Raw genomic sequence first — 16617 nt, 5'->3', positions numbered from 1 at the left:
AAAAAAAAACAAAACACATTAAACAATCTTTCGACCTCAGTGATGTGAAACGTTCCCTAAATACAACACGAAAACCCCTTTCCTGCACTGTTACCCACTAAGCTATTTTCGCCCCTGAAGTACTGAATATTCTGGAGGACATATATCAAGATGGATAAATCTCAATAATGTAACATTAGGGGGAAAAAAGCAAGTTACAGGAAGATCTATTCAATATATCATTTTATAAAGTTGTATAACATGCAAATCAATACCTTATATTGGCTGCACATGGAGCAAATAAATAATGAATCCTAATTCACAACAGTGGTTCCCCATAGCTAGGGGTAGAACAGCAATGGCATTGAGTATGGGCACACATAGGGCTTTAACTGAACCAGTAATAGTGTTTCACAAATGCTGCGATGACTGCCTGGCTGCTATATTGTTCTCCAATCTTTTTTTGGATGCTTGAGATATTCCATTTAAAACCAACAGCAGTGTGCTTCGTGCTGGGCTTTGGCAATGGAGGGTCTCATTCAAATCCTACCTTTTTCACTGATTAGCAGAGACAACACTTAGACCTCCAAACCTGCTTTCTCACCTGTTAAGTGCCATTAGTAGCCCCTGGTTACCTAACGAGGAGCAAGTCAGGTAACAATTGCAAGGCAAAGTTTCCTGTCATTTGCCAAGTGTAAGGGGTCACTATTATCATAACTGATTCTTCCCAGGGTGCAGAGTTCAGAAGAGCTCCTGTTCTTGCTGGGCCAGCTGATGGTGCCAGGGGCTGGCAGACAGCATTGGGGCTGTTGGGAGAGAAACTCCCTGGCTCACTTCAGTCCTTTTTCTCATTTACACAACATCTATGGCATACGACACTGTAAGGGTGGGGTGCTTGGCTGACAGAGAGCTGTTTTGTCCAGTGGCTGGTACCCCATAAAGGTAATCCTGAGAACCAGGATTTACAATACTGAAACCAGCTATGATACGGTAAAAATTCATATCCCCTTGGGTCTGCATTTTAACAGGTTTCTACTGGGTAAAAGTAAATAGTTTTTCTTTGAAAATATAAACAAGGTCTGGTAAATAGTCTGGCAGTTCCTTAAAAGGTTAATCAAAGATTTACTGTATGATCCAGGAATTTCACTTCTGGGTATTTACCCAAAAGAATCAATAGCAGAGACAGGAGCAAATATTTATATAACCATATTCACAGCAGCATGATTCACAATAGTCAAAAGGTAGAAAGAAGTCAAGTGCCCACTGATGGGTGAATGGAGAACAAAATGTAGTCTCGTTTACAATGGAATGTTACTCAGCCTTAAAAAAGAAGGAAATTCTGACATATGCTAAGTGAAGTAAGCCAGACACAAAAGGAAAAATAGTATATGATTCCACTTATATGAGGTCCCAAGAGCGATCAAATTCAGAGACAGAGAGTGGAAAATTGGGGTGCCAAGGGCTGGGGGAGGGAGAATAGGGAGCTGTTGTTTAATGGAGACAGATTTCAGTTTGGGAAGATAAAAAACTTCAGGAGGTGGATGGTGGGGATGGTTGCACAACAATGTGATTGTACTTAATGCCGCTGAACTGTACACTTAAAAATGGTTAAAATGGTAACTTTTATGTTATATATATTATCACAATAAAAAATATAAGCAATATCTATATTTTGTAGCTCTTTAAGCAAGGACTAATAAGCCTTAGGGTCCTCAGATGGTCTATTGTGATGTAATTAGAATATTACAGCTCAAATTGGCCCAGCTGCTCCAGGGCTTAGTTTCTAGGATCTTCCCAATACTTCTGGAAGACAGCCTGGCTAGGCCCAGGAGGAGAGCCAGAACCCGGGCCCCTGCGCATTTAGTAATGTGTGACAGCGCTCACTTCAACCTTCCCCTTACCTGAACCCCAGCCTCTTTGCAAGTTTCAATGACATTCTTGGTGCCAATGTAATTCACTCTATAAAAGAGTTCCTTGTTGTTACTGGATGGTGGGGGTGATGCACAGTGGAAAACTGTGCTTACACCTTTCAGAGCTGGGTACAGGTCCTGGAAAAGCAAACAAAGACAACACCGATCACTCTTGCCTTACACAAGTAAACAGCCTCCTCACATTCCCACTCCCCAATTTTTGGCACATAGGTGTCTTGCCCTTTTATAATTCTACAATTAACAAAGAAATACATTCTCACTGTAAAAAATTCAAACAATACAGAAGTACATGGGAAAGAAATAATGTTGTCCCTTTAATTATCCCCTCCCTCTTAACTTGTCTCTAATAAAATCTGGTTTGGGGCATCAGAAGCCTGTGGGATCCAACCAGAGGTGACATCTGTGCCACTATACTCTATGGGGTGAGGCACGATTCAGGACAAGGAGGAGTTAAACTCCCGGGAAAGATGAGCTCATAGGCACAAACTATGAATCAAATGAAAAAGTCCCACACTATGAAAGACAGTGTAAACAGTCAATACGCAGGAGTATTCTTTTCTGTGAAACTAGACATGAAACAAAAACTTGAAAGGGACTGAAAACAGGTATGTTTAATTTACTGCTAAGAGGAATCAGAGCTCCCAGACCAATAGTTGATTGCAGATCTGGGACAGGAAACAGATGAGATGAGCCAGGAACACCCTGTCATACCAGAAAGCAAGAAAGCTAGCCAAGACTCCTGGGGTCCTGCTAAAAGGACTTAAGAGCCAACTTAATAGAGGCTCCCACTGGCCAAAGAAGGAACAATTTGATCACCTGGAAGAATAACAATACATTCTGCAAACTGGTAAATAAAGAGGAAGAGTCAAGCATTTAATCTGCATAAGGTACAAAGTTTTGAGGTAAAAAACAAAGAGAATAATGATAGCATGTCACAATTTGGCAAAGCCTGAATTAAATAATAAGATCTAGGAATGACCATCAATAGATGCTAACATCACCAAAAGAAAGACAACCATGAATTATGTGCCTAAAGGCACTTACTATTAATATTTTGTTGCAGTTCCCTCTAGATATGCATAGACATATGATTTTTTTCTAAAACCATTAGAGACTAAGTAGCAGACACTACACCACTTTGCCTCTAAACTCTTCACCAGCATCTCCTAAGAACAAAGCTACCCTCCTAAATAACCACAAAACAATGATCATACGCAGAAATGCAACATATAGGACACTCCTATCCAATAATTAGTCTATCCAAATTTCCCCAGTGGTCCCAGTAATCTTCTTTATAGCCGTTTTTATATTTGGATCTAGGACCCATTCATGGATTGATCACACATTGTATTTAGTCCTCGTACCTTTTCCATCTCATTGAACCCAAACAATCCCCCTTTTTTTCTTTTTTTGTCTTTTGGAACAATGCCACTTTTCAAGTCAGTTATTTTGGAGTGTCCCTCAATTTGGATTAGTCTATTTCCTCATGATTAGATGTAGGCTTAATACTTTTGGCATGCTGAGTTTGATCAATTCGTTAAGGTGATGGCTGCCAGATTCTGGCCATCAAAAAGATACTTTTTCCTTTCTGTGGTTAAAAAAATAAATCTGTGGGGTGATCATTTGAAACTGTATGAATATCCTCCCCAGGAACCTTCTACCAACTGATTTCAGCATTCAGTGATGATCTCATTTTCATTCCCAAACAGGGAGGACATGTGACTCTAAGCATTGCTGAAGAGCAACACCAAAAAAGTCTAACTATACCAAGTGTTGGCAAGAATGTGGAGCAATGGAGATACTGTCACACTGCTGGTAGGGACAAAAAGATGGCATAGCAGCTTTCTTGAGCAATTTGGCAACATCTAACAAAATTCAAAATATTAATACTCTTATGACATGGGTAAAGCTTGAAAACATGTTCAGTGAAAAAAGCTAGTCATAAAAGGGCAAACACTGTACTCGTAATGTCCACAATAGACACATCCACAGATAGAAAATGAGTGGCTGTGAGAGTAGGAGAGGAAATGGGAAGCAACTGCTAATGGGCCCACGATATTCTTATGGGTTGATGAAAATGTTCTGGAATTAAGTAGTGGTGATGGCCACACAGCTTTGTAAATATACTAACAACCACTTTAAAAATGTGAAATTTAGCCCTGACTGGTGTGGCTCAGTGGGTTGGATGTTGTCTTACAAACTGAAAGGTCACTGGTTCAACTGTCAGTTGGGGCGCATGCCTGGGTTGCAGGTTTGGTCCCCAATTGGGTGCATGTGAAAGGCAGCTGATACATGTTTCTCTCCCTCTTTCTTTTTCCCTTCCCCTCTCTCTATAAATAAATAAATAAAACCTCAAAAAATTAAAATGTGAAATTTAATGAATGTGTATTATATTACAATAAAAATTTAAAGAAACCCAGCAATTGTACTTCTGGGTACATACTCTATAGAGTAGCAGCTGGTACACTACAGTCCATGGACAACTTTACTTGTAAATAAAGTTTAGTTGGCACACAGACATGCCCATTCATTTATATATTGACCAGGCTGCTTCTGCACTACTTTAATATTTTTCAAAATAAAAATTTTTTTGAAACAACAATTTGGCTGGCCTCTGAGCATGGGAAGTCCACTAGTCTCCATTTGGGGGCCTATGGGAATCAGTAAGGTTGTGTGGTCCATTACCTGCTGGCTGCAGAGGTCACCCAGAAAGAACTGCACCTGCGGGTTGTCGAAACCATGCCGCATGTCGAATACATTGACAGCGTAGCCTCTTGCCAGCAACTGCTCCACCATGTGCTGCCCCAGGAACCCAGAGCCTCCAATCACTGTGCATTTCTTGGCCTGTGGAGAGAGGGATGGCAGGGACCTCCGGTGTGACAAGAACTGGAACCCATAAAGAGCCTGGAATCACATGTCATGAGTCACTGTGATGATAGGTCCATGTCTTTGTTTGAAGCCCTTATTGAGCCAGTGGCAACCTCCTCTCCTGGGATCAGTAAGAAGAGAGGGAGAGGGAGAGGGAGGCAGGGAGGGAGGAGGAGAGGGAGAGAGAGGGAGAGAGAGAGAGAGAGAGGAAGGGGGGGGACGGAGAGAGAGAGGAGGCATCTTTGCAAGAACTTAAACCACCTATGATCAAAACGTGACAATCTAAAAAAAACACAAAAGTGATGTCTTCTTGCTTCTGATAGCTGATCACTGTGCACTTATAAGGAAAAACAAAAACAAAAGACACCCCTAACTCAACTATAGTATGCACTTAAAAGACCAGAAAGAAGAACCCCCAGGCTCCATACTTGCAGGAGAAAGTCAGGCCCTTTTTTCTTTCTGACCCTATGAGGCTGAGCTGGGTGGTATTGGACTCGTTGCCTACCCCCTTCTCACCTTAGTATATCCAAGACTGTTACAGTCAATGGGATCTGCTGGTGGGGCTGCAGTGAGGATGGGTGAGCTGTTAGCCAGGGCTTTGCTTTCCCTTCTCTGAGCTCTGAGGAGGCCAATGAATCTGGGAGAGCTCTAGCCTTTACATCTCAGCTTCTGCAACACATGCACTTTCTCAGCTAAATTCCAACTCTGATAAATAATGGAAGAACAGAGCACCACCTGCAAGCACTTAAATATTCTCACTCCGGGGAGTCAATGCAAAATTGTGGCTGTTGCATGCTGACTAAGCTGGCTATAAGTGTCTCCAAAGGAGGAACCTGTATTATCCCCATCCCTGGGGTCTTTCTAAAACTACATCTGGACTTCCTTAAGAAAACAAACACCCATTTTTTTCCTACGCTCATCTATAGTAAATCAGAGTTGGGGGGGGGGTCTAGAAACTAAATATCTTAAAGAAATTCTGTTCCTGATTAAAAACAAACAAACTAGCTAACTCCCCAACTTATTCCCTACATACCTATATAATTGAGATATGCAGGAGACTGCAGGGGTGCCAAGGCCCCTTCTACAGATGCACTCCTGCCACCCTGGTATCCCATCTGGAATGACATTTTTACTGGAGTCCACTGGACATCTGGAGGTGGCTCTGGAGCTATAGCATAATATGTCCAGGCCTCACTATGCCACTTCCACCAAATGATCTTTTCAACCCATGCTTGTCTACGCTGTTTTCATTACGCCTATATACACGTAATCATATCATGCTCAATAATTTTCACCTTGACTGAAATTTCTATGATATTCCCAGGATGTAGGCAAATTAAATACACAACTGCCATTAAGTTCCGTTTTCGGCAATCCCTTCTCATCCCCTCCTCCCAAGTTAGTTGTACAGGCAAATTCAGGTTTTTTTTCCCAAATAGCTCTGAGCTTTCCTGTTTCCCAAACTGCTTTTTCTTGGTTTCCAAAAAGTCTGCCTGGGCCTAAAGGGCGGCCAATCACAACTATAATGCTATGCAGTTGGTTCATGTGAAATGACCAATTTTCATGGCCATGAAAGATAATACAGAGGAAGTGGACACAATGGATAAGAAACATGTATTAGAAAGAATAAAACTCCAGACTGAAAACAGATAACAAAACTCAAGAATGGGAAGTTATAAAATCAGTATCTTAGAGAGTGTTTTTCTGATTCACTACCATTTACATTCTCAAACATTCTTGAAAAACATAACCAAATCCAGGTATATATCTTTTAACTTTACAAAAAGAAAAACTAAATGTATAAGGTAAACCAAATGACCAATTTTACACATGTACCACACCTTAACCCATTCACCTATTGATGGACTTAGTTTGCTTCTATGTCTTGGCTATTACAGACAGTGCTGGGTACTACACAGGCAACACGTGTATAGTCAATGACATTGCAATAATTATGCATGGTGCGACATGGGCATTAGACTTATTGGGGTCAAAACTCCACCAATCGGGGAGAAAAGATGGCGGCAAAGTAGGAAGCAGTGTTGTCTGCTTGCTCCCATCGCAGAAGGACCTGGAGTGCAAACACGGAGAGGAGTGAGTGAGTGCGGATTTCAGATAGCGTGAGCAGGGAAGGGAGTGTGGGAGTGGCGTGAAAGAGGGCAGAAAGCTCGCCCACGCTCTCCAAATGGAGTCGCTGGGCCCCGCAGCCCTGCGCCTCTGCTGCACCACACCCAAAAGAGGCAGCTGCAGACTGGCCCATTAGCCGGGATTTGCTTAGAAACTCCCCTCTGTCATAGGCACTAGGACCAGCAAAGTCCCGGAGGGAGTCATCAAGAAGGTTTCGTGGAAACAGCCAGAGGCGAGGGAACACAGTGAACAACCTGGACTGTGAGAAACTGTATGAATTGAGTCTAGGTGGGGACTCCCTGGGCTGGCAACCCTGCGCCCTTGGCTACAACAAACAAAAAAGCAGAGCTGAGCAGTGGAGAGGGGCCCAAACAAGAAAAAGGCGGCAGAAACGCAGACCCCGTAGGGACTTCAGACAGGCAAGCGGTAAGCACAGGCGCACAATAAGGCACTGATAGGCAGGAACACAACCTGGTGCTGCAGCTAGGAGGCAACACACAGACTTTTTTGGAGAAGGAGTGGAGATAGGACTCAAGGCTGGGCAGAGACTAGGGGCTTTCACACTGGCTTGCCAGCAGAACAGCGTTGCTAGACAAGCCTGAGGATTGCTGGAGGGTGCCGCAGGACAAGTGGGGAGAGACCCAACTCAGTGCGACTCAGAGCAGGGAGCGGCAGCAGGCCCACAAGTGAGAATATAGCAGCCCCAGAATCCAGCTAGATCCCCTCACAGCCAGCCAGCCAGCCAGAAAAGAAGATTTGAAACCAATGGAATTTTGACCGGGGGCGTATCCAGAAAAAGGACAGCATCCAAAGGTTGTATTGGAGGAAAAAAATCTTTCTTTAATCCATTCCCTACCTTCTCTCCCTCCTATTCTTCTTCTTTAATTTTTGTTTGTTTGTTTTTATGTTTTGTTTATCGTCCCTCTTGCACTAAATATATAGCATATAACTTATATAAACCTAATACTATACACTTCCACTTTCTCACTTCATTCTGCATTCTCCTCTCCCTTTTTCAACATACAATGTAAATATTACTTACTGTCTCACAAAGCCCTAACCCTACTTGCTACTACTATTATTCTACCATCTTCCCTCTCAAAATCATCTATCAGTTAAAACAACTCTCTTATCAGTTTTTCATATAGTGTAATAGCTTTAACCTCTTTACATTTATATTTATACTGGCTCATTTGCTAATAATAGTGTGGCTGTGAGTGGGGATATTTTTGAGGGTGCGGGTTTCTTGCCTGGCTTGTTTGTGTGTTTATGTTTCAACAGCATCTCCACAAAAGAACTCAAGACAAGGTGGGCAGAGTGACTCTCAATCAACCAGCCAGAGGGAAGGATCCACCAAAGAGTAACTGAAATACAACCAGACAGTTTAAACAAACAGCATAAAGGGCATCCCAAGAGCGTCAGGCTCAGGAGATCAAAGAGACTGCACCACTGAATCCCCCAGGTCTCCTATACAGAATCTCATACCACAAAGGCGGGAAATCAAAGCAGACAAATCCAAGAAACAAAAACAAGTGAGAAGGATACAACATGGGGAGACACAGAAACTACTACCCAATGAAAGGAAAAGAGGAATTCCAACAAAGAGAGATAGATGTAACAGACATAAGCCAACTATCAGGCACGGAATTCAAAAGAATGGTTATAAGGAAACTCAATGAACTTGACAAACTCAGAGGAAACTACAATGAACTCCAAGGAAACTACCAAGAACTCCAGGGAAGCTACAAGGAACTTATGGAGAACTACACCAGCATAAAAAAAGGACATAGAAACTATCAATAAGAGCCAGGAGAAAATGAAGAATACAATTTGTGAACCGAAGAACACAGTAGAATCAATCAAAAGCAGGCTAAACGAAGCAGAGGATTGGATCAGTGAGTTAGAGGACAATGTAGAAAAAAATTCCCAGACACTGCAACAAAATGAAAAAAAAATCTTAAATAGAATGAAGAGGGTTTAAGAGAGCTGCAGGACAATGTGAGATGAAAGAACATTAGAATCATAGGGATACAAGAAGGAGAACAGGAGGAGCAATGGATAGAAAACGTGATTGAAAAAGTAATGACGGTAAATTTTCCTAACTTGATGGGAGAAAAAGTCTTCCAAGTCCAGGAAGCACAGAGGGTCCCAATGAAGAGGAACCCAAAAAGGCCTACTCCAAGGCACATCATAATTAAAATGGCAACATTCAAAGACAAAGGGAGAATCCTAAAAGCAGCAAGTGAACAACAGCAAATAACATACAAGGGAGCTCCAATAAGGCTATCAACTGATTTCTCAACAGAAACACTACAAGCCAGAAGGGAATGGCAAAAAATATTTCAAGCAATGAAAAACAAAGGCCTACAACCAAGAATACTCTACTCTGCAAGGCTCTCCTTCAAAATGGAAGGTGAAATAAGGAGTTTCTCAGACAAAGGAAGACGAAAAGAATACATCTCCACCAAACCAGCATTGCAAAAGATGCTAAAGGGAATGCTTTAAGAAAAAAAAAAAAAAAAAAAAAGAGGGAGAGGAAAACAGGCACAAAGGGAAATGAATAAATAGATGTCAATAATAACCTTAAATGTAAATGGATTAAATGCTCCAATCAAAAGACATAGGGTAGCAGAATGGATATGAAAACAAGACTCACATATATGCAGTCTACAAGATACACACCTCAAAGCAAAAGATTTACACAAACTGAAAGGGAAGAGATGGAAAAAAATATTCCAGGCAAACGGACATTAAAAAAAAGAAGCTGGGGTTGCAGTATTCATATCAGACAAAACAGATTTCACAGCCAAGGCCATAAAAAGAGACAAAGAAGGGCATTTCATAATACTTAAGGGAACAATCCATCAAGAAGATATAACCCTGGTAAACATATATGCACCCAACATAGGAGCACCCAAATATATAAGGAAAATACTAGAAGACTATGAGAAGGATATCAATAGCAACACACTCATAGTAGGGGACTTTAACACCCCATTGTCAACAATAGATAGATCTTCAAAGCAAAGAAACACCAAAGATATTGAGGCATTGAACAACACACTATATCAAATGGACTTAATTGATATACATAGAAGTTTTCACCCCAAAGAAGCAAAATATACATTTTTTTCAAATGCACATGGGATATTTTCAAAGATAGACCACATGGTAGGACACAAAACAAGCCTCAACAAATTCAAGAAAATTGAAATTATATCAAGCATCTTCTCAGATCACAATGCCTTGAAACTAGAAATCAACCTCAAGGAAAAAACTCAAAGACATTCAAACTCATGGAGAATGAATAACATAATATTAAATAATGAATGAGTTAACAATGACATCAAAGAAAAAATCAAGAAGTTTCTGGAAACAAATGATAATGAACACACAACAGCCCAAAACCAATGGGACACAGCAAAAGCAGTCCTGAGCGGAAAGTTAACAGCAATACAAGCCTACCTGAAAAGGATAGAAGACTCTCAAATAAAATATCTAACCCTGTAGCTACAAGAACTAGAACAACAACAACAAGCAAAGCCCAGGGTGAGTAGAAGGAAGGAAATCATTAAGATCAGAGCAGAATTAAATGACATAGAGACTAAACAAACAATTCAAAAGATCAACAAAGGTAGGAGCTGGTTCTTTGAAAAGATAACCAAAATCGACAAGCCTTTAGCCAGGCTCATCAAGAAAAAGAGAGAGAAGACCCAAATAAACAAAATCAGATATGAAAGAGGAGAAATCACGACTGATATCACAGAAATACAAAAGATTGTAAGAAATTACTACAAAGAACTGTATGGCAAGAAACATGACAACCTAAATGAAATGGACTAATTTCTAGAAACATATAATCTTCCAAAACTGAATCAAGAAGAAGTAGAAAGCCTGAACAGACCAATAAGAAAGAGTGAAACGGAAACCGTAATCAAAAAATTCTTGGCACACAAAAGCCCTCGCCCAGATGGCTTCACAGGTGCATTTTACAAATCATGTAGGGAAGAACTAACTCCTACCCTTCTCAAACTATTCCATAAAATCCAAGAAGAGGGAAAACTCCGAAACTCTTTCTAGGAAGCCAATATTACCCTGATTCCAAAACCAGGTCAAGACACAAAAAGAAAGGGAACTACAGGCCAATATTGCTGATGAACATAGATGCTAAAATGCTCAACAAAATATTGGTAAACAGGATCCAGCAACGCATTAAAAAGATCATACACCATGATCAAGTTTGATTCATCCCAGGGATGCAAGGATGGTTTAATATTTGCAAATCAATAAATGTAATACACCACATAAACAAAATGAAAGACAAAAACCGCATGATTGTATCCATAGATGCTGAAAAAGCATTTGATTAAATACAACAGCCATTTATGATGAAAACTCAGCAAAATGGGAATTAGAGGGAGCATATCTCAACATAATAAAGTCTATATATGAGAAACCCGAAGCCAACATCATACTCAATGGACAAAAATTGAAAGCATTCCCCCTGTGATCAGGAACAAGACAAGGATGTCCACTCTCTCCACTCCTATTCAACATAGTGTTGGAGGTTCTAGCCACAGCAATCAGACAAGAAAAAGAAATAAAAGGCATTCAAATTGGAAAAGAGGAAGTAAAACTGTCATTATTTGTAGATGACTCAATAGTGTACATGGAAAGCCCTATAGACTCCACTAATAATCTACTCAACATAATAAGTGAAGTTGCAAAATAGCAGGGTACAAAATAAATATACAGAAATCGAAGGTATTTCTGTACACCAACAATAAAATATCAGAGATAGAAACTAAAAAAAAAAAAAAAAATCCCATTTACTATAGCAACAAGAAAAATAAAAGTACCTAGGAATAAACTTAACCAAAGAAATAAAAGACCTGTAGTTGGAAAACTACATATCTCTGAAGAAAGAAATTAAGGAAGCTACAAATAAATGAAAACAAATTCCATGTTCATGGATGGGAAGAATCAACATCATTAAAATGTCCGTACTACTCAAAGCAATTTACAGATTCAACGCAATCCCTATTAAAATACCAGTGACATATTTCACAGACCTACAACAAATACTTCAAAAATTTATATGGAACCAAAAAAGACCCCGAATAGCCACAGCAATCTTGAGACAGAAGAACACAGCAGGAGGAATCACAATACCTGACATCAAACTATATTACAAAGCCACTGGGATCAAGACAACCTGGTACTGGCATAAGAACAGATACTTAGATCAATGTAACAGAATAAAGAGCCCAGAGATAAACCCAGGTCTATATGATCAACTCATATTTGACAAACTGGGAAGGAACATAAAATGGAGTGAGAAGAGCCTTTTCAACAAATAGTGTTGGGAGAACTGGACAGGATGTGCAAAAAAATGAAACTAGACCACCAACTTACACCACACATCAGAATAAACTCAAGATGGATCAATGATTTAAATGTAAGCCATGACAGCATAAAAGTCCTAGAGAAAAACAGAGGCAGGAAAATTTCAGATATCCCATGTAGCAATATCTTCACGGATACATCTCCTAAGGCAAAGGAAATAAAGGAAAAAATAAACAAATGGGACCACATCAAACTAAAGAGTTTCTGCTCAGCAAAAGAAAACATCAGCAAGATGAAAAGGGAACCAACCATATGGGAAAATATATTTGCCAATGACACCTCAGACAAGGGATTGATCTCTAAAATATATAAAGAATTTACACATCTCAACACCAAGACAAACAGCCCGATTAAAAAATGGGCAAAGGATCTGAACAAACACTTCTCCAAGGAGGATACACAAAGGGTCCATAGACACATGAAAGAATGCTCAACATCTCTAGCCATAAGAGAGCTGCAAATAAAAACCACATTGAGATACCACCTTACACCTGTCAGAATGTCCATCATCAACAAATCAACAAACAACAAGTGCTGGCGAGGATGTGGAGAAACTGGAACCCTACTGCACTGTTGGTGGGAATGCAGACTGGTGCAGTCACTATGGAAAACAGTATCAAATTACCTCAAAAAACTAAAAATGAAACTGTCTTTTGAACCAGTGATTCCACTGCTAGGACTATACCCAAAGAATCCTGAAACCCCAATTCAAAAGAACCTATGCACCCCTATGTTCATAGCAGTGGTGTTTACAATAGCCAAGTGCTGGAAACAGCCTAGGTGCCCGTCTGTAGATGAGTGGATCAAAAAACTGTGGTACATTTACACAATGGAGTACTATCCAGCAGAGAGAAAGAAGGAACTCCTGTCATTTGTGACAACATGGATGGAACTAGAGAGAATTATGCTTAGCGAAATAAGCCAGGCAAAGAAAGAAAAATACCATATGATATCACCTAATACGGAAGACTAAGGAACAACACAAACAAATGAGCAAAATTGAACAAGGTACAGAAAAAGTTATCAGGGGGGACGGGGAGTGAAGGGGTAAATAGGGGAAGGATCTAGTAAAGGAGCTAGTATAAATAACCCATAGACATGGACAACGGGGTGGGGAATGACTGTGGGAGAGGGGGTGGGCTGGGTCGGGGGCAGAAATGGGGGAAAAATGGGACAACTGTAATAGAAAAATAAAATTAAAAACAAAAACAAAAAACAAACAAAAAACTCCACCAATCATACAACTGTCCCATCAGCATGCTGTATACCTGAAACCAACAGAATATTGTATGTGAACTGTAACTGAAAAAAATTCTAAAAAAGTGACCAATTTTTACTTTATCTAGGTATCCATCTCTGTATCTATCTATCTAATGCTCCCAACTATTTTAGGGTAAATTTCATTCATATTTCCAAAGATATTCCTATCCTAAAGTTATGTTACTTTGTTCTGGATCACAAAAGCGATTTAAGGATTTCCAATTTCTTTTTCAAAAACAAAACTCTTGCTCCAGAGAGTTTTAAGCATAGGAAAGAAAGCCATCTAGATGACCTATTTTAATAGCAGTGTATTCTTAAGATAAGAGAATGATCTAGGCCATTGGGTTTCTTCCAACCATTTGTTCTCTTTCTTCAGAGAAGTCTTGCACAGAATGTATATATAAGATGAAAGTGTTCTTTTTTTGTTTTATTGATTATGCTGTTACAGTCGTCCAAATTTCTTTTCCCTCTGCTGCCCTCTGCCCAGCACTAACCCCCTCCAGCAGTCCTACCCCTTAGTTCATGTCCATCCAGAGTGGAAACAGAATCATAGGTATGGGGGGTAGGTGGAGGGGTGTCAGCTGGGAGGGGGAAGGGTGGAGGAGGGAAATAGTTCAGGAATTAAGAAGCATAGTAGGAAGGTGTAGAATAGACAGGGGTGTTAAGAAAGTGTTCTTCAGATTTTAGTCATTTAAATATACAGCTTTTACTTACTATAAAGTTAATCAATGAGGAAGAACAACCTTTGATACAACCATTGGTTGCTGAGTAACAGTAAAATCCTAATTTATACATATAAGGAACTGTAGCTGGCAAACGGCTCTGATCGTTTATCTGAACACGAGAACCTGGGCACAAAGGAGGCTTTTCTGTGAGCTCTACACCCAAACCAGGGGACCCTCCTGGGGAGATCTCCTTTATTAATATTTAATATAAACACATTTTACCTTGGCCTGATTAATTTCTGAAGTATTATCATTCATTAGAAGTGAACTGAAAAATCTCCAGGAGGCTCTGCTGCCCCTGGGGAAGGCTTCTGCCATTCCACTCAGAGGCCCAGTCTAGCGTGCTGGGGCCATGTGAAGGCAAACTGAGGCACCGAGCTGACAGCCAGCAGTTACTGCAGGCATGTGAGGCCACCTGGAACATACAACTCAGGGGGGGTCCCCATGACTGCAGCTTTGGGAATGAGCCCAGGGGAGACTAGCTATGGACCCCACAGCTGGGCCCAGCCCAAACCTCAGAATCATGAACAAAAAAATGGATGTTCTTTTAAACCACTATGTTCTGACATTGTTACAAAGCAGTAACTGATAGCTTAAATAATGATGTATATCTTATATAGAAAAACAATATTCAACATTAATTGATTTAATAAATGTACCAAATGTAATTTTAACCCACAGCTAACTATCAATAGCTTGGTGGTATGGATGTGCTCTACTTCCGCTGTCCCTGGTTTGGCTAACCTTTTTTGTGTCAGTACTCACTTTTGGAATGTCTTCTGTCAAATGTGACCCTGTGACCTGATCTCTCATTGGCTCGCCAACTGCTTGTTCCATTTCAGTTCCAGATATGGTCCTGTTTGTGATCAACCCTTCTTTTCTGAAAGTCATATTGAAACATAAACACATTTTAGCTGTTAGTATTTTGTGTGCATGGCATCCCCAGTCGAGTTTTCACAAAGAGCTGAACTTTAGCGTAGCTGTTGGCTAGAGCCCTCAGCAAGCATTCCTGTGACGCATGCTGCTCTCTTAGAGAAGGTCATAACTGGGCCCATAACTGACTATATACTCGGAGCAGAGGCAGAATCGAAGGCCAGTTAAGTAACCTCATTCATCAGTTACAATAGAAAAAACATCTCTGGCATTGTAGCTTTTCCCATGGCACTCATGTACTTCAGTTACTCTCTATTTCTTGTGTTGATCATTAGACTATGGCAGTATGGTAGGAAAATGCAGACCTAGGGAGCTGTGGGGTCCAGTCCTGGCCTGATCACAAATTGTAAATTTGCTCAGGTGATGCATTTTTTGTCTCAGCTCACTTTCCCCATCAATAGAATGGACTAGGTGCTCATCACTGAGATGCCAGGACCTGGGATGCTGGGAGGCGGAAGAGCGTAATAGTAGATTGACCTTGCCTTTTTGGTGAAATTAAATCCATCCTGACTATGCGTAGAAGAACTCAAGAGTGTCTAGGGCCATTGGAAATCTTGGGAGATAGCAGTGAAGCATACCAGCTGACGAAGTCCCACAGTGATACTAAACAGGAGAATAGTTTATCCCAGATCCCCGAACATCTAGACACAACAAAATCCATGACAAGGAAAACAGTCTATCTGCTCACAGAAGGCTAGATTCAGAGAACACTCTTTGGTGAGGGGATGACAGGTAGGCAGCCAGCACTAGGGTCTCAAATAGCATGACTACTGTCATTCAGTCACAAACCTCGAGTTACACACACACACACACACACACACACACACATACACACACAGTCATGGTCAAATGTCCCTGTAGGAACTGATTTTGGGGGGGGCTAACTGGCCTGGAAACAGGACCTTTAATGTCTGATGGGGTCAGCTTGGGGAAATATATTTCTTAAAGTTATGAGGACAATATATGAAAGTTATCAGGAAAATGTATAGAAAACTTCACTTTTTATAGACCTTTTCAGAATGTGTAAGTTGACCTGCAGTTCTATGCCTATTCCATCTCGCTGTATCTCATAATCCTCCTTGTGTTGGCAAGGGGCCCTGTCATCTGTCCACCCTAAACAGATGTGAATGGTAAGCTTTGACTCATTTGGCTCAATGTGTATTAGCTGGGGAATGAGCATTTCGGCACTTGCACCAAGGCCTAGCAGCATATGCTAGGAGTTCTGTCTTGCTCACTGCAATATCTCAGCACAAAACCCAGTGCCTGGCACAAAGCAGGCACTCACATATCCACTGGACCCATGAGTACATGGAGTATGTACATGCCCATGCAGACTCCCTTCTGCTTTCCACCACATACACTCAGACGCTTAACTAAGATGCAAGAGC

The 16617-nt window shown here is 40.7% G+C and overlaps 1 protein-coding gene across 3 annotated transcripts in view; it reads right to left on the bottom strand.

The window, feature by feature from the left end:
* NSDHL (NAD(P) dependent 3-beta-hydroxysteroid dehydrogenase NSDHL) overlaps positions 1–16617 on the bottom strand; it is a 30363-nt gene that overhangs the window by 7356 nt on the left and 6390 nt on the right. For 2 of the 3 annotated variants that reach the window (XM_090264952.1, XM_090264951.1), the window contains 3 exons: positions 15062–15176; positions 4596–4754; positions 1881–2027 (listed from right to left, as the gene is read on the bottom strand). In XM_090264952.1, coding sequence (XP_090121078.1) covers positions 1881–2027; positions 4596–4754; positions 15062–15133 — 378 coding nt within the window. In that variant the 5' untranslated portion in view covers positions 15134–15176. Of the gene's footprint in view, positions 1–1880; positions 2028–4595; positions 4755–15061; positions 15188–16617 lie in introns of those variants that run through there. The other variant, XM_090264950.1, reaches the window with a different exon arrangement.

This window comes from Furipterus horrens, unplaced genomic scaffold (assembly GCF_987537825.1).
Source record: "Furipterus horrens unplaced genomic scaffold, mFurHor1.1.pri manual_scaffold_17, whole genome shotgun sequence".
Classification (NCBI taxonomy): Eukaryota; Metazoa; Chordata; class Mammalia; order Chiroptera; family Furipteridae; genus Furipterus; species Furipterus horrens.
This window is presented reverse-complemented; position numbering and strand designations above follow the sequence as displayed.